This window comes from Eublepharis macularius, chromosome 8, assembly GCF_028583425.1.
Source record: "Eublepharis macularius isolate TG4126 chromosome 8, MPM_Emac_v1.0, whole genome shotgun sequence".
Lineage (NCBI taxonomy): Eukaryota > Metazoa > Chordata > Lepidosauria > Squamata > Eublepharidae > Eublepharis > Eublepharis macularius.
The window spans coordinates 81,526,984-81,545,978 of NC_072797.1; the positions used below are offsets into that span (position 1 = coordinate 81,526,984).

The 18,995-nt window shown below is 37.9% G+C and overlaps 1 protein-coding gene across 2 annotated transcripts in view; it reads left to right on the forward strand.

Annotated features, from left to right (window-relative positions):
• Positions 1-18,995, forward strand: part of SLC27A6 (solute carrier family 27 member 6) — a 73,471-nt gene that overhangs the window by 25,968 nt on the left and 28,508 nt on the right. For both annotated transcript variants that reach the window (XR_008597530.1, XM_054986921.1), the window contains exon 5: positions 4,762-4,956. Coding sequence is in view for 1 of the 2 variants with exons in the window: in XM_054986921.1 (XP_054842896.1) it covers positions 4,762-4,956 (195 nt within the window). In the remaining variant the exon portion in view is untranslated. The remainder of the gene's footprint in view (positions 1-4,761; positions 4,957-18,995) is intronic.

Below are 18,995 nucleotides of genomic sequence, written 5' to 3' on the forward strand. Positions count from 1 at the left end.
ACTTCCTTATTGTTTCCTCCTCTTCTCTTCCTCTTTAATCCCTTTATTCTCTGAGATGCTTAGTAAATAGTGTATGAATGCTGCAACAGGAACAAGTAGCTGTGGGCCCTTTAGTATTATTGTGTATTGTCATATACCTGTATATTATTCTTTTTTAATATAATATTTTTTATTTTGAAAAACAAAATAATAATAAAAGGGGATACAGAAAGGAAAAAAAGGGATAATATAACATAGTTGTATAAATCAGAGATGTAACGTATACAACAGAATATATGAACCATAAACTATTTCTCCCCACCATCCATTTACTTATATTAAGACGAAACAACACCTGTTGTGTGAAAAAATACAATGGGCTCTAGAAAACTGATTCAACAGGCCTCCTCCTGGTGGCAAGTGAGCGCTTTGCAGCAGCCTGGAGGCCACAGCTAGGGGGAGGCACAGGGAGGAGTGTTTAGGCCATTGATTTGGCTGGCCCCCTCCCAGCGGCAAGTGGACACGTTGCAGTGGCCTTGAGGACAGAGTCATTGGCAATAAGCCTGGATGAGGATAAAAATTGAGTCACTGCCAATACGGCTTGCATTTTATATAATAGGATGCATTTATATTCAACATATTCAACATTTAAATTACTGATTTGATAACTAATCCATTTTACTGATAATTATTCTTAGTTTTGTCACTGATATAACAACATCATCTGTGTAAATTTTCATTTTGTATTCTTCTTTGCCTTCTTTTATTATGACAATTCTAGTGTCTTGCTTAATTTTCACAGCCAGTATTTCCAATGCCATAATAAACAATAGTGGTGATATTGGACACCCCTGTCAAGTTCCTTTTGTTATTTCAATTTTCTCCATTATGAGAACTGTTTACCAAAATTCTAGCTTGCTGATCAATATAAATGCTTTTTTTAAAAAATCCAATTTTAAAAATTTAATCCCACAGTTCATATTTTGTAATGCTTCCATCAAAATTGCCAATACACATTATCAAAAGCTTTCTCTGCATCCAAAAACATAAATGCTGTTTTTTCTCCTTTCCTTCTTGAGTGACCAATTGCATTAAGCAGATATCTGATGTTATCTCATATATCTCTTTGGAACAAATCCTGTTTAATCTTCATGTATTAAATCTGGAATATATTTTCTTAATCTCTCTGCCATTATTGTAAAAAATTTATAATCCGCATTCAATAATGAAATTGGTCTGTATGATTGTGGTAATAATTGATCATTCCCTTCTTTATATATTATATTCGCTTCTTCCCATATTAATAGTATATACTTTCTTGTATTTCATTCATTATTCTTTGTAAGGGTATTGCTAGTCTATTTTAAAAACGTTTATAATATATTGCCATCAATCTGTCTGGGCCAGGCATTTTGCTTATCTTTAGTTTTTTGATGACATAGTTGATCTCTTGTAATGTTATTGCTTGATTTGTGATTCTTCTATGTACAGATGTGAATTCTTTAATTGGTACCTCAGATAAATATTTCTTTATCTCTACTTCATCTATAGATGCTTCTTTGTAAAGATTTGAAAAGATTTTTTGTTCCATTTCTTGTTCTGCATAAACTACTTGATTTCCTTTACTAGTTCCAGATATCCTTCTTTTTTCTGTCTCTTTTCTTAAACAATACGCTAAATATCTTCCAGGTTTGCTCACAGCTTCAAAATGCCTTAGTTTTAAATGTTTCAAATTTTTCTGCACTTCTTCTTCTTCCAGTGCATCTAATTGTTTTTGTAATTGCTTCATTTCCTTCAATTTTTCTTGTTTCAATGTCTTCAATTTTTCTGTTGTATTCTTTATAGTCTCCTGCTTTTCTTTTTTCTTTTGTGCATCTGTGCATCTATTTCCAATAACGTTCTTTTGATATAGGCTTTACTAGCTTCCCATATTGTTGCTGTGTTAACATCCGTTGCATTATTCAGCTTGAAATATTCCATCAGATCTTTCTTACATTTTTGAACTACCTCATCTTGCAACACTAGTCATATAATTTCCATCTTTCTTTTTCTTTCTTTCTTTCTTTCTTTCTTTCTTTCTTTCTTTCTTTCTTTCTTTCTTTCTTTCTTTCTTTCTTTCTTTCTTTCTTTCTTTCTTTCTTTCAAAGTTAAGTCTGTCAGATTATGATCTGCTAAAATCTTCAGGAGAATCTCTGCTTTTTCAACTTTTGTGAACAGTGCTTTTGCTTTTACTTTGGTTTCCCTCAATAAACTTTAATTATTCAGCTGAATTCCTGTGTTTGACTTTATTTGAAGTTCACACAAAAGTCCCTTTACTTTGTGAAAAGTTCCTTAAAATAGAGCATGTTGGTTTCTGTCCAGGTTTTTTTGATTGCTAAAACCTAGGTTAGCAGTTCTTGTCAGGATAGGAAGTGAGAGATGGCAGCTGAGCAGTTTTTCTCCTATGCTTTGATATTTTGATTCTGAATCCAGTTTAATTATAGTGCTTATTCACACAAGAAACATGTCTAACTGATAGGTGTACAGACTATACAAGGTAACAGTGGCTGGCCTTGTTGCTTGGATTTTTTGATTTGCATGGAGGCCATCCCTTGGTTATTTGATATAAACATGATGTTATGAAAGTGCTTGTTGCCTGCTTAGTTGCTGTCATTTTATAGGATTTCTATGGTGTTGGTAAGGTGACTTGAGGGTATTTCCAGAAAACCTCAAGAGGTTTGCAGTTCTGCACCATGGCTATGCATTCTTGGTACCTGATTGTACTTACTTCATCCCAAGTCTTTCTGTTTAGTTATGGCCCTAACTTCAAAATAGCCTTGAGAGTTCTTTGAATTCCTCTAAGACCACTTTATTCCAGACTTTAGTAACTGTGATTTTCTCAGTTATGAAGACTGAAAACAGTTCAGCAGCTGCTACTTTGAAATAATCTGGCTTGTGAGATATTTAGAATCAACAAAGCCTTCTTTTGTTCATGAAAAGTGTAAATGGAAACAAAGTTTAACATACAGGTAAACTTTGTTTCCATTTACACTGGTCACTTGAGAGTTCCATTTACGAGTTTCAGTTTTCAATGTTTGTAGGCTATGAATGCGCCATTCAGTCTAAGTTTTTTCCACCTCCCTTTGTTCATTACTGAACAAAAGGTTACAACAAATGTCTCTTTGTTTTTGTGTTTAGTCTGGGGTTACCAAGATTTACATTTGAATACCAAAGAACTCGGTGACCTCAGTAAGGGGTAACTGAAGGGGGGGTCTGTTGACATTTTGAACTAAGTTTAGCAATGAAGCAAGTAGTCCTTTATAAAGTAAATTTTCAAATGAAGTCTATTTTGTGACAAATAAGTAAAATTAGATGGATAGAGTGAGAAAGAGATGGAGCTTACCAGTTTCCATGACAATTGCCTGATTTGGTTAGTTAATTGTAATTACTACACTTGATCTTGGCCAAAAGGCTGAGATGTGATAGAAAAGCTTGTGATTACATACCATTACAAACAAGTTAGTCACAACTGATTTTGGCCTCATTGTTTTCAGTGGAATTTAGCCACATATAACGGTAGTTAAATCAAGGCTGTTGAGATGTTGAAGAATTTTTCAGAATTCTTGAGTGTTTATGATATTCAAAACTGCCTTACCTATGAAGCTGCCATCTATGCTGCCTCTCCAAAGTCCTGCTTGTGGTGACTTAAAATTAAAATAATAATCATAGCTCTGAATAGCTCAATACTGTTTCCTTGCATGACAGCAGATCTCTAGGGTCTTGGGAATTAACTCAGTTCTTTAATTTCATTTAGAAAAAGCCTGAAGGAAGCCCATTTTGGATTACTGGGCAGGAGAAGTTAATAACGCTTCAAACCATTTTCTAGATCCATCCATGCATCCATCTTTTGTTGATTATAAGCACCTGTTAGAGAAAAAAACACTAGCAACCTATCTTCCTTAACGGGGCTAATTGCTACTCAGGGAGGCCAGTTTCTATGCAGGAGCATAGGGAAATAATTAAATTACCATATTCTAGCATGTGGCCTCAGTTCAAGTCACCCCTCCCTCCCAGCTATTGCTTTGAATTGAAGGTGAAGATGTTAAGAGAATTTATCACAGATCTCATGTGTATCATCTAGGCAATGTCTAAGTTCCTTTTAAATGGTTGACAGGAATTGGATCTGGAATATTCTATATGCCCAGAATATGTCTATCTCTGAGTATGGTTGCTTTCCATTGAAATATGTTAAAGACCAGGCTTTACTTCTTTCCACCCAGCCAGGGTTGTCTTGGATTCCTGCACAATTAATTGTTGGTGAAATAAATGGTTTCTGCTTGTACTGAGACACAGAATGAAGCTTTGTATGCACATTCGGCCATAATTAAATATTATGAAAATAGAACTACATGGAGATAGAGGTATCCTCATCTTCGGTGTGTATACATCCATCTTTTTCTCCCACAATCACCAGTGATCAAACAGATTTTCCTGGTTTTTAAAACTCTGCAATCTGCAAAAAAATCAAGTGACTATACACATAATGCCAATAATGTCCCTGCTGTATCTTGTTCAACAGTATGCAACAAACTATTATCTGTCTCCATCTTTAATTGTTAGGAGGCAGAGCTCCACAGATTTCAGTATGGGTGTAAGAAAGAACAAAGCATAATGCAGGATGAGAATCTGGTTTCCATTCTGTAAATACGATGAAATGGACTCTCAAAGAGTGCTTGGAAGGAGGAAATAAACAAGGAAGTGATGGTTCATTTTATCTATTTATTGTTTTAAAATGTCTTACAGAAAGAAGGAGAAAAACATCACAAAGTTCGTCTAGCAGTTGGAAATGGAATAAGGACTGATGTCTGGAAAGAGTTTCTACTTCGATTTGGTGACATCAAGATATGTGAATTATATGGTGCAACTGAAGGAACAATTTGTTTCATGAATCACACAGGCAAAGTGGGATCTGTGGGGCGGACCAATTTCTTTTATAAGGTAACTATTTATGTATGAAGGAGTGTTGTATTACCCATATAGTTCTGTCAGCAAATCTAGATTTGATTTCCTCAAAGAGAAACTGCTGCCCCATACAAATCAATTTACAAACCTTCTAATTTCTAATGTAGTAGTATTCAACCCATGGGTTGGGACCCTAAGCTATGAGCGTCCATGATGTCACCATTTTTTGGTTGCATTGTGGAATGATGTGCTGCTAGTGCACATGCATAGAAAAGACTATGCATAGAAAAGACTAGACCATGCCTCCTGTCTCTTCTTGAATGCGGAGGTGAGCAGAAAGACAGTAAGAGCAGTGGAGAAGATTGGGTTTTTTTAGCACAAGCTGTCTTCCCTCTGTTCTCTGGCTTGGCCTGGCCACTCCCTGTCTTTGACAGTCAGTCCTCTAATTCTCCATTTGTGGTTACGGCACAGTGCCCCCCTTTCCACAATTGAGGTTACATGTCTGGGTCCTCTTCGTCTTCTAAGCCTCAGCAGATCCCAACTGGGTATCAAAGGTGGGTTCTGCATCTGAAAAGGCTGAAGATCATGTGCTAGTGGACAAGACAAGTTATTCTTGTTAGATTTTTTATGCTAATATGTGTACTAGATCTTTGCATAGTATATCTAACAATGAAGAAAGGCTACATATTTGCTTTCATTTTGTACTTAAATATGTTCTGCGCAGCAGCAGTTCATAGAATTTATGACAAACTCCTTTTACTCCCCCACTATGAGGCAGATTTTCCCACCAAAATTCAAGTTTCTCTGCTTTGGCTGAGAAGCCCAAAGTAGTGTGTTAATCTTTGTGGTTTAGAAGTCTGTTTGTCCCACCCTGACAATCAGATATAATTTGGGCTTTTTAGCCCAACCCAGGAACTTGATGGGGAGAAGCAAGAGTCCTTTTTTCTAAACAGACACTGTAAAACATTCAGCTTTATTGAACAGGCAGGGATTTAATATGTACAGTCAGGGAATGAAAGTGCTGAGGTAAAATTTTGCTGGTAAAATAGAATACACTTTGAGTAACAGGCAAGATAGTTTTCTTGAAGCTTAGTTTCTTATATTCTTAGTACCTAACAGTGAGAGCTTTATAAATACTTTGGTCACAGCAACAATGTTTCTTCACAGAGTTTCCTATGACAACTCAGGTTTTCTGGAGTTAGTTTAAAACTGTTTTCCCTTCACAACAGACTCAGGATCCTCCTCAGAGCCAAATCCCGTTTAGACATTGGGCAGGAATTAATTTTCTTCTCCTAAGAAGATATAACCTTTCTTCACTTGGCTTGAAAGGGAGTCTCCACTTACTACCCAATCCCTCTTGCCAAACACCGCCCCCCGCCCCCCAGTTTTATGGTGTCTGTGTTAAGCAGGCTTCAGCTTATGCTGACACTTATACTATGAATTCTTAACTAGAATTCTTCTTCAGGGAAGTGATGTTATAGTTAAGGCACAAGATTGCTCTTCCCTCTCTCCAGAGGGGAACCTGTCTGACCTTCCCTATCAGACTCACTCACAAACTCTCTCCAAAAACAAAATCCTGTCAGCAACCAACTATCAGCCTGAACTGGTTCTCATTGGCCAGTCAGAGAGGAGGGAGCAGTTTGTCAATCAATTCTCATTCCAGGCAATTGGGAACTCTTGCCCTTCCAGCTTTTTGGTTTCTGCACTTGGGAAACCTTTTTTTAAAGAAAATGTTGTCACAAATGTGTTTTGAGAGCACCTGATTCCATTGTATACCTTCTTCATATCTGTAGAAAACTGTAAGCATGCTCATAAATCCATCTATTTCTTTATTTTTACACTTGCCCTCAAAGTGCCTCTCAGGAGCTTTTTATTCAGCTATAAAAGGATGAACCTTAGCATTACTGTGGCTCCTATGGAGAAGGGATACAAGCACACTAGCCTGTAGAAAGAAGCCTTTGTGTGGGAATCTGAATAGTGAGAGCAGAGAGCATTCAGTACACCCATTAGCATAGCAAGCGGTAAACAAGCCTAATTTATAACAGCTGATTGTGGTAGACTTTTGGAATATCTTATAGCATCAAGAGGTTAACAGAGTCTAGCAGAAGGATACTGTGGATGGAATAGCATGATTGCAATCCTCTGCACTTCCACCAGTGAAGTGAACAGCTCAATAATAGTGAAGGCATACACTAACAGTCAACCCCACACAGGGCCCCAGCAACTCCACATACCTAGATAAAAGTGATCTGAGTTCCTTTCTGTGTCTTACATTCTGGTTGATGGGACATAATTAGTCAGAATACTATGACTGGGGAATGAGGAGAGCTAGTAATCTTCAGCTGTCTGTTGACATGAGCTTTTAAATATATACTGTTTCTTTCATAATCATAATGCTAGCAAGTGTGAGGATAGGATAAATCCAGAGCTAACATAGCATTTCATATTAGAGTTACCAGGTTCCCTTAGCCTCCCGGCAGAAGACAGGGGACTTGTCACTCACCTTATCTGCAGCCCTATGATGACATCATTGTGGAGGTGCAGGGGTGTGTGCACTTCACAGAGGGACAATTTTGGCCTCAAACGAGCCAAAATAGGCCTGTTTTGGGCCGCTGCAAAGCGCAGGAGTGTTCTCGGGACACGCACTCCCAGGAGTGATGTTGTCGCACTGTCCCAGAAGTGCACCTGGTAGTCCTGTTCCTGTGCCCACCAGCTAGGTAAGTGGAGGTAGACAGTTAAAGTGGGGTATCCCGCACCCCCAATGGGGGAATGGGATCCCTATTCCATATAAACACTGTTCCTTCCCTATCATTCACAGCCTCCCCTCCTCAAGTTTGTGGTATACATAGGCACAAGGGTTCTTTTGGAAGTAGGCTACTTGCAGCACAACATCATTGTTATGCTGAGTAAATCCACTGTGCTAGCATTGGTGATCAACTAGCATGAGAGGTTTTAGGAGCAATCTTACCTGGATCCAGCAGGCATAATTCTAGAATAGAACTGCTTTGTTAGTTTAGAGCCAGCATGGACATGATGAAGTTCCATATCTCCATTCATTTGTAAAAACCAATTTGCACATAAGCATAATTTTAATGTGGATTAGGTCTATATGGGGAAGGGCGAGAGTGTTTAACTTTTCAATGCCTCACAACTTTTAAAACTGAAATCACCCTCCCTATAATATAAACACCTTAAAGGGGAAATGACAGGTTTTAAAAGAACCTAATCCCCTTAAAATGCTAATAATTGTGTCCCCTCCTTTGATTACCAAAACTAAGTTGTAGTTGAAGGCTTAAACAACCTCTCCCTTGTCTGTAAAGGAGGCTTGGGATAAAGAAGTAATTGTCTAACTAGCTTTACTGGGTAGAAGGCGTGTAAAAAGGAGGCCTGTGTGAAACAGCAAAAAGTGGCTCATTTTTTTTGCAGCTTGAAGACTGCATAATACTCAAAATGTGTTGATCCAACAGAAGGCTCTTTATTGTTTTGTCTCTCTGTTTCATCAGAGAACTGAAAATAAGCTGCCTATTACATCAGTAATACTCTTAGCATTCTGGAAGTCTTTAATGCCTAAAGTGCTAAAGTCTCTTGAACGAAGTTACCCTTTTAGCTTTCATTTTGGATTTGTTCCCAGTGAATTGTTGCTAAAAGTAACAACTAATGGCAGAGCTTGACAAACATAACCTAGCAGCTTAACAAGCCTTGCTCTTTTGGAAGACAGAATGAAATTTCAGAAGACCTGTGTGTTAAATATGACCATTGTTAAATCTTCTAAGCTGCCAAAGCTTTGTATATTTGTATTAGTTGTGCTACCAGTCTAGGAAGGACTTCTTTATGGAAATAAGTTGCATGATAAGTTAGACCCAATAATGAAATAGATACCATTGAAATTAATGATGTTGCCCTAAATTGATAATTACCAGAGCTCAGTTTGTAGCAGAACTCTTTGATTATTGCCTCTCGTATCCAAGAAGCAAACTGAAGCAGGTCTCCTCAAAAGTAAGCCCTAGTTTATTCAGTGAGGCTTACTCCAAGGAAAGTGTTCTTAGGATGGCAGCCTGCTTTACATGTGTGGTAGTTAGAAAAAGCAAGTATGCACAGAAGCTATATCTGTATGTCTATCTGTCTGTCTCAAACATTTATTAGCCACTTTTCTACCTTGCAGGAACTCAAGGCAGCTACAATATAAATGTATTTGTAATATGGTATATCATTATTTTTTCAGAGAAAAATAATTTGCATATCACATACTATGAATCCTTTGTTGCTTTAATTGCTTTACCTGTATCCTTTTCTCAAGAGAGGTTGCAGGACTGTCCAACTGGCAGTTAAGATTAAAAACTGTGAGTCTATTTACACAAGACATCTTACATGAGGATGCTCAAGTATAGGGAGATGCAATGTTAGCCAGGAAGCATAGTTTAAAAAAACAGAGCCAAAGGCTCTGTCAATTTCACCTCGCTGCACCAGGGTAGTTTTAAAAGACAGAGCCAGCAGAGATTGCTCCTCAGAGGGTTTGTTAATTTCATCTTCACCTCCCCAAAGAGAAGGTGAAAATGATATAGCCTTCAGGGAGGCAAAGATGAAATTAACAGACCCTCTGAGGAGGGATCTCTGCTGGTGCTGTCATTTTAAACTACCCTGGTGTAGAGAGGTGAAATTGACAGAGCCTTTTAATGACTCCCTCCCACCTAGAAATCATCGTCTGGTACCAAGTAGGTAGAGGTATGTTGTTACTATTAGGGGTGTACAAAACGAAACAAATGAGCCAGAAATATACTCAGAATTCGCTGTTTGTTTTGTTAACGCAGCTTCTGGAACAGTGAACCCAGATCAGGAAAAGTGGTGTAACAAGTCCCCCCTACAAAAAGTGCACATGAGTGCATTTTTTGTTTGGAGCTTCCCAGACAATGGCATTGACTTCCTGCCAGGTCATCAAAAGGGAGGAGCATCAACCCCTCCACCTGCTCACTGTCTTTGGAAACCTTCCTTCAATTTAATTCCTTTGGAGGAGAGGGCAGAAGGTGCATCTTTGGCAGGGGGCGCTACCTGGTAACAGCACTGTCGCCCTGCCAACTGGAACTCGCGGAAGCACTACCACTGACTGACCCCTTCCCATTTATTGGCTTCAGAAATGTTCCTTTAATTTAAGTCTGTGGAAGGAAGGTGTGTCTTTTTTTTTAATGAGACAGCACATGGGAATGAATTTGGGAAGATATTTAATGATTCTGCTTCAGTCAACTTACAGCTTCTCCATTCCTTCCTAGTAAATGTGAACAAAAACTACTTGCACTTTGCTCTCATGTAACCTTTGCCTCACTGCCTTTCAGGTCTGCTAAAACTTTGCAATGACAGTGATCCAATTATAATTTAAATGGTGTTTTTTCAGAACACCTGAGTCTTCAGTGTGAGGGCCTGTGTTCCAGGAAAGACATATCCCAGGGTTCCTTAACTTATTCTAGGTCCAAGAAGTTTGGGGAAATGTAGCTTTCAGGAGTTCGGATGGCAATGCTAAGAGGCATCTGGGGAAAGCCACAGTCCTTGCATCTGGGATGCTGCTGTAGCAGCTCCAGCCAGCATATAGAACGTAATGACCTCTTTATTATAGTTACCAGAAGGTTAGATATGTGGGAATTGAAATGGGGAAGGTACGGTAGTTCACAGGAAGATTGGGTCGCGAAAGCAGTTTCAACCCTGTTGTATTCCTGATAAATTTCAGAATTGGATCCGGGGGGTGGGGGCACATTAAAATACTGTTTGTCAAACTCAGTTCTAAATCAGCCTATCTCTCACTATTTAAAACAAGGGATTTCACAATTTAAAAAGCAAAGACACATCTTTGTTCACTTTGAAGTCTTGAATAGAGGTGTTTAAAATCATTGTTATGGGATGTCTTCAACCCATTTCTGTTTCACTTAGTTGCTGCCCAGTGCAAGTTTTTGGCCAAGGAAAGAGGCAGCAAGAAAGCAAAATAAGCAGTCTGGCCCTGAAGCACTGCCAGTAATTCCTACACATAATTAAATTTAATAAATTGAAATTAAATTAACACAAAAAAGTAATAATTTTTCTCCTCACAGAGCAGAGGTCCCTTCCAACAGCAATCAGAAAAGATTCAGATGACTTTTGAAGAACCCTCACTCTGAATACATTCTATTTCAGACAAAGGAATAAAAATCTTTAGTGCACATTGCTGAAATCAAAGACGTTCCTTTCATTTTTAAACAGTATATATTCTGTCTAGATGGTATTGTACCAGGTTTTGATTATTACTTAATAATTGGTTTCCGCAATAAAAAAATTATATTGACTTCATGGCAGGTAACTCCTTTTTTTTGCAGTCAGGGAGAGCCTCCCTATTTAATCCAGAAAAGTGCATTTCGGTTATGGCAACTTTGAAGCTTTCTTAGCTTGTATTAAGTAAAAGCTTCTCATATATTAATTCCTTGAATACCAAAAAGACAATCAAACTCTTTAAGGTCACAAATAAATGTGTTATTTTCCTGTTTCCGTATAGTCATATGACATGAGTTAACTAGTTTACTGGAGAATGCCATCTGTTCCAAACCACAGAAGCATTTTCTAGTGGGATCGTTCTTTCCCCTGGACATCTCTATGACAATTTCTAAGTTAAATTACAGTAGTAATTTTATATTAGGGAAACATAAACTATGAACATTTTGTTTACCTTGATGTTGAAACAAAAATAAGAGCTTTTAAATCAAGAAAAGGACATTTATTATGCTTATTATAAAGACTTCTTAGAACCTGGGAACTCAACCTGCTTCCTGCTTCTTGGCACTATCCAATATGAGATAATTAAATTAATACAAAGAAAATCCTGAGAACCCATTTAGCTCAAAAAATTTCTATATATTTTCTAAAATTACAGGAGTGCTGACGGACCAGACCCATGACCCATCTTGTTTACTACTGAAACAACAAACATACTCCAGCCTTCTCCTGGGCATCTCGGAAACCAGCATTCAGAAGTAGAGTATTTCCGAGACTTCTGGTTTGGGATCCATGCAGGTCTAACGCAGCTCTAAATGCTGAGCTGACCGGGCTGCCGTTTTAACGGCTGGCGGGGCAAAACAAGCTCACGGCCAACTGTTCTCAGGCGGAGAACAGGCATAGAACGCTTAAGTACCTCAGGGCGCGTTGATCTCGGGCGAGGGGGGGTCCTGCACAACGGACTCTCTTCCATCCCTTGAGGTCCCACCCGAAGACAGGTCGGCTAAAATCTCTGCGGCAGTCCTGGAGCCAATACGGTTGGCATAAGACCTACATGCCCAAGCTTCAACAGGGGCAAGAAGAGCTGATGGGAATCTGAGATTGAAACAGCGATTACAACCCGCGAAAAGTGCTTGAGAAGGTAAAGATCACTATCTCTTGAAACGGGACAGATTACTCAAAGTAACGAAGCATTAAAGTAGACTTTTAAACTGCAACAGATTGATTATAAGGAGGGGAAGATCCGGCAAGAAGTATATTAGAAAAAGGACTAAGTTAAACAGAGTTATTAAAGAAATTGGACTATTGTTTTACATACCTGTGGTCACAAGGAGATATCAGGCTGTGAGAAAGTTTTACCATCGCGAGAACTGCTGTGGGAAGTCAGGAAACAGGAAGTATGTAACAGTGATAGAGTTGCTGGAGAGAAGCGGCCCTTGCTGGATGACAGGAAGAAGGGAATCGCCATCTTTGAAAGGGGAAGAGCTGCGGCTTCAGCGGAAGAGGAAGTAAGCCATATTGGATTACAAAAACCATAGAGGAACCATAGAGAAAAGACGCCCGACATTTTGGACTCTTTAAATGACTTTTTTGTAAAAAGACCGGGACATTTAAATTAAAAGGACATTAAGCCAAGCGCCACGGAGCTAAGGAAGCGAGCGGACTCGTGGGAGCGAGGTAAAGCAAGCCCCACGATGTCGAAAAAAGAGTGGCAAACGGCTATAGAGAACCTGGATAAAAAACTTTCAGAAGCGATTAGAGAACTTAAGGATATGAAACCTGAGCTGGTGAAAGAGGTTAAAGAGACAGTAAAGAATGAACTGGCAGAAGTGAAGAAGGGAATGGAAACAATACAAAATGACCTGCAGGCGACACAGCAAAGAGTCAATGTAGTGGAAAATGCAGTGGAGAACCTTGCAGACACGCAACGAACAGAGATGAGAGTGATGAGGAGAAGAATGGCAGTTGCGGAGAGCAAGCATATGGAGAAGCAGCTGAGGTTTCGCGGCTTGCCGGAGGTAGAAGGAAGGACGGCCCAAGAACAGATTACTGAGGTGTTAGCTAAATACCTGGGAAAGGAGGAGGAGGAAATTGTGCCTATCCTAGATGTGGTGTATCGAATAAATTCAAGATTTGCGACCCAGAGGAAATTACCAAGAGACGTGATTGTGCAATTTATGACTAGAAATATAAGAGAAACTATTGTGAGTAAACAATTTCAAGATCCATTGGAAGTTGATGGCAAGACGGTTATTATTATGAAGGAGCTACCCAGATCGGTGTTGCTGGATCGGAAAAAATACAAAGCTTTAGTCCAGATTCTGAAGGACATGAAAATAAGGTACAGGTGGGAATTACCGGAAGGAATCTCCTTTGAATTTGGAGGAGTGAAAAAGCGCATCAGATCTGAACTAGAAATGGAAAAGTTTTTGAGGGACAATGAAAAGGACTTACCAACAACAAGGTTATGAATATGGAGTGTAAAGTTCTATCTTGGAATGTAAATGGACTTAATTCGCCGAATAAGAGAAAAAGTATTTTCCACTGGCTATTAAAACAAAAATGTGATATTGTGTGTTTGCAAGAGACTCATATTAGAAAGCAGGCTGTAAAATATCTTAAATTGAACAAATTGGGCAATGACTTTGTAGCGTCCTCAAAAAAGAAAGAAAGGGGAGTGGTATTGTATATAAAAGAGGAGCTACAGCCAAAACTAGTGATGAGAGATGTGGAAGCCAGATTTTTAGCAGTGGAATGTACATGGAATTTAAAGAGAGTGTTGGTGATTGGAATTTATGCACCTAACGGAGCAAAAGAAAGCTTCTTTGAGGATTTGAGGAAGCAATTAGATGAACTTTTTTACGACCAGATAATTCTTCCAGGAGACTTTAATGGAGTTACAAATTTGGAGCAGGATAAAAAATCAGCAACTGTACAAAAGAAAAGAGGATTATTACCAAAGACTTTTTTTTGCATTAACGCAACAGGAAACTTTGGAAGATGTATGGAGAAGACAGAATCCCAAAGGTAAACAATATACGTTTTTCTCCGTGAGACACTCTACATTATCACGAATTGATATGATCTGGGCCTCAAAAGATTTAGCGCTTTGGACTAAGGATGTGGAAATAATGCCTATGGTAGGCTCAGATCATAACCCAATTATGTGGAAGTTTGGAAAAAGAACTAAAAGGAAAGGATGGAGAATAAATGAGGACTTGTTACAAGAGGGAGAAAATATGGAGATGTTGAGAAGGGAAACTAAGTTCTTCATACAACACAATATGAATAGAGAAGTACCAACCAATAAGGTATGGGATACCTATAAGGCAGTAATTAGAGGCATACTAATGGACTTAAATGGAAGAGCCAGGAAAAAAAGAGAGGAGAAGAGACAGGAGATTATGGGGAAAATAAAAGCCAAAGAAATACAACTAAAGAAAAGACCAGGGAAAAAGAAAATATACCAGGACATTAAAATCCTTCAAGAGCAGTTGACGGCAATGAATAATAAAGAATTGGAATGGAATCTTAAGAGAATGAACCAAAAGTCGTTTGAAGGTGCAAATAAACCTGGGAAATATCTGGCGTGGCAATTGAAGAAGAGAAAGGAGAAGAAGACAATAAATAAAATATGTGAGGACAATAAAGTATATTTGGAACAGACGGCTATTAGTAGAGCCTTTTACAAATTTTATGCTAAACTGTACAACAACAAAAAAGTGAATAAAGACTCAATAGCGGCATATTTGGGGAAAATGAAGCTCCCAGTAATTTCGGAAGGATGGAGAGATAAACTGAATAGTGAAGTAACGGAGGAAGAGATAAGGAAGGCAATACAGTCAACAAATCTGGGAAAGGCGCCAGGACTTGATGGACCTACAGCCAAATTTTACAAGGTAATGGTTAATGAACTGGTGCCATTCCTAAAAGAAGTGATCAATGGTGTTTTGAGGGATCAAAGGATTCCAGATACTTGGAGTGAAGCTAACATATCATTGATCCCCAAAGAAGGACAAGATTTGACTAACGTTAAAAATTATAGACCTATTTCGCTACTCAATAATGACTATAAAATTTTTGCGAAGATATTGGCAGAAAGAGTAAAGGGATGGCTATCCGAAGTTATTGAGGAGGAACAAGCTGGTTTTTTACCAAACAGACAAATTAAAGACAATCTAAGGACAGTTATAAATGCTATTGAATACTATGATAAGCGTTGCGACAAGGAGGTTGGTTTCTTCTTTGTGGACGCTGAAAAAGCATTTGATAATTTGAACTGGGATTTTATGTTTGCCACTATGGAACAGCTACAAATGGGGGAAAGATTCATAAGAGCAGTGAAAGAAATCTACAGAGACCAGAGTGCAGCAATTGTGGTGAATGACGAGGTGACTAAGAAACTGATTATAGGTAAAGGTACAAGACAAGGTTGCCCGTTGTCTCCACTGTTGTTCATTTTGGTTTTGGAAATATTGATGATACAGATTCGAGAAGATAATGCAATCCGTAGAATAAAAATAAAAGACTTTTCCTATAAGGTTAGAGCATTTGCGGATGACATAATGTTAATTGTGGAAGATCCAATTGAGAACATGCCAAAGGTAATAGAGAAAATTAAGGAATTTGGAGATCTGGCAGGATTTTATGTAAACAAAAAGAAGTCAAAGATATTATGTAAAAATATGACCAAACAAAAACAACAGTTACTAACAGAAATAACAGACTGTGAAGTAACAAGTAAGGTGAAATATTTGGGAATTGAACTGACTGCAAAGAATATAGATCTATTCAAGAATAATTATGAGAAATTGTGGACTCAGATAGAGCAAGATTTGATTAAATGGAATAGATTGAATTTGTCGTGGTTGGGAAGAATTGCAGTAGTTAAGATGAATATGCTGCCAAGAGTGATGTTTTTGTTACAAACAATACCAATTATTCGGGACTCGAAGCAGTTTGAAAAATGGCAGAGGAAAATATCGGATTTTGTGTGGGCAGGCAAGAAGCCTCGAGTGAAAATGAAAGTATTACAGGACGCAAAAGAGAGAGGTGGAATGCAACTGCCCAGTCTAAGACTTTACTACGATGCAATCTGTTTGGTGTGGTTGAAAGACTGGATGATGCTGAAAAACCGCAAATTACTGGCCTTAGAGGGATACAAAAAATATTTGGATGGCATGCATATCTGTGGTATGACAAAGTAAAAGCAGACTCTATGTTTTTACACCATTACATTCGGAGAAGCCTCTTCACAATTTGGAAGAAGTATAGAGATTACCTACAGGAAGGAATTCCCTCTTGGGTGGTTCCTTATGAAGTAATAGATCCGAGAACTGTCGATAATGAACAACAGTGCTTAACGTATAAGGAGATAACACGAATAGAATTTTCTAAACTAAGAATAAAGACGCAAGATGAGTTGTCTCCAAGTTACGATTGGTTTCAATATAGACAGATTAGAGACCTTTATAACTCGGACTGTGTGAAAGGAGGGGTAAGAATGGAGAATTCGGAATTAGAGGAGGTAATTCTACAAGAGGATAAAAAGGAAATCTCTAAGACTTATAAAGTGTTGTTAAAATGGTACACAGAAGATGGGACAGTTAAAGTGCAAATGGTGAAGTGGGCTATAAACTTTAATAAAGAAATAACAATGGAGGCGTGGGAGTACTTGTGGAAAAATACGTTGAAGATCACGACATGCACTAATATTAAAGAAAACGTCTACAAAATGATTTATCATTGGTATTTGACACCAAAGAAAATTGCGCTAGGGAATTTGAACATGTCTAATAAATGCTGGAAATGTAAAAAGCATGAAGGATCTTTGTACCACATGAGGTGGACTTGTGAGTTAGCTAGGCAGTACTGGGGGGAAATAATAAGAGTGATAAGTGAGATTTTACAATTTCAAGTTAATAAGAACCCAGAACTCCTGCTACTGAACTTGGGAATGGAGGATATTCCAGCACAATACAGGACATTGCTATTTTACATGACAGCAGCGGCTAGACTTTTATATGCGCAAAAGTGGAAAGTACAATAAGTGCCAACTATCGAGGACTGGATTTACAAATTGCTGTACATAGCGGAAATGGACAAAATGACAAGTAAACTGAGAGACCTTGATCCAGGACAGTTCAACATGGATTGGGAAAAGTTGAAGCAATATTTGGTGAAAAAATGGGAGGTGGGAGGAGAACTGTGGCAGTTTGAAAATTACTGAAATACAACAAAAGAAGAGGGAAGTGACTTTACCGGGGGGAGGAAAGTTAAATGAGAAATTCTAAGCAACTATTTTATTTGATTGCTATATATAGTATTAAGTAATAGAGGTGTTATTATAAGAATTATAAGGATAGAAACTAACTGATTTTATTTCTGGTAGATAATTGTATAATGGAGAAACTATAACAGAATGAATATAAGAAAGGCGGAAAGAAATACATAGTAACATACAGAATATAAGTTAAATTGTTTGACTTATGTCGAATGTATATTGAGTTTACAGAGGTACTCAGAACTATGTAGAGTATGGGTCAAATTGATTGATCATTGCCGGCAGACAACTGTATAATGGAAAAATTATAGAATGAATATAAGATAGAAGGAAGTAAAGAGCAATATATAGAGTACAAGTTAAATTGATTGACTTATATTGAATGTATACAATGTTTATAGAAGTATTTAAAGTTATGTAGAATAAGGGACAAATTGTTTGTCCCATATTGACGAGATTAGAATGAATAAGATAGAATATAGAGTACAAAAATTAGACAAATGATTGTTATTATTAATGAATATATGTCAGGAATGGAATATTTAGTTGATAAGTTAAGTGGGAAAGGGAATAGAGATAGCACTGTGTTATAATAGATAAGCTTAGAAGAGAGTGAAAGTATATGCTTAATAGAACAAAATAAGTTTGAAATGAGTAGGGGGAAAAATGGATAAGGGGTTGGAAAACTGTTGGAAGTCAACAAAAGGGGGGGAAGGGAGGGGGGTTAGAACTGGAATATTTAAAGGAAATTGATTGTAATGGATATTATAGTGATTTCTAATCCAATAAAATTTAAAAAAAAAAGAAGTAGAGTATTTCCAAACATAGAGGCCTCATTTGGTCATCGTGGCTAATAGCCATTGATGACCCTTTTCTCCATGACTTTGTCTAATCCTCTTTTGAAGCCAGTGGCCATCAAGACTGAGCTCCTCAGGCCAATTATTCCTTCTGTGAAAAAAATATTATTTTGCCTTACTGACAGTCTTTATGGAGTTGAAATCTACGTGATAAAAGAAAACATTTTAAGAATAGAAGCAGGGGAACACAACAACTATTAAACACCCTCTAGGTGGTAAAGCTGAAAAACAGCCTGGGTATAGGTCTGAGATTTTCACTGATCTTGCTTACAATCCACACTGACTGTGCTAGATATGCCTTTACAGCCTGCTCATGGAAATAATTTTTGCAGACATGCCACATGCCTGCAGTCTCCTGTCCCCCTGCAAAGAGAACGGACCCTGCAAAGGCTACTCTGATCTACCATTTAGGGAAGGAGAAGAAAAATACTGACTTTTCAAGCTGCTATTTAGTCCATAGTTCTGAAGATGGGAACAGCATCTGTTGACTTAGAGACCCATGCAAAAACTATAGTTTTAACATATTTAGTAAGAGAGTTCTGTAAAAAAGGTGTTGGCTTTTTTTTAAAAAAAAAGGAAAAATGTGTTTACTCCCATCTATTCAGTATTTTAAAGATTTAATGGGGAAGGAGACTGCAAGGAATTGTGAGAAACCGGCTGAGGTCTGTTTTATAGTTGCCACCACCAGGCTGAGCTGGTGGTTTTTG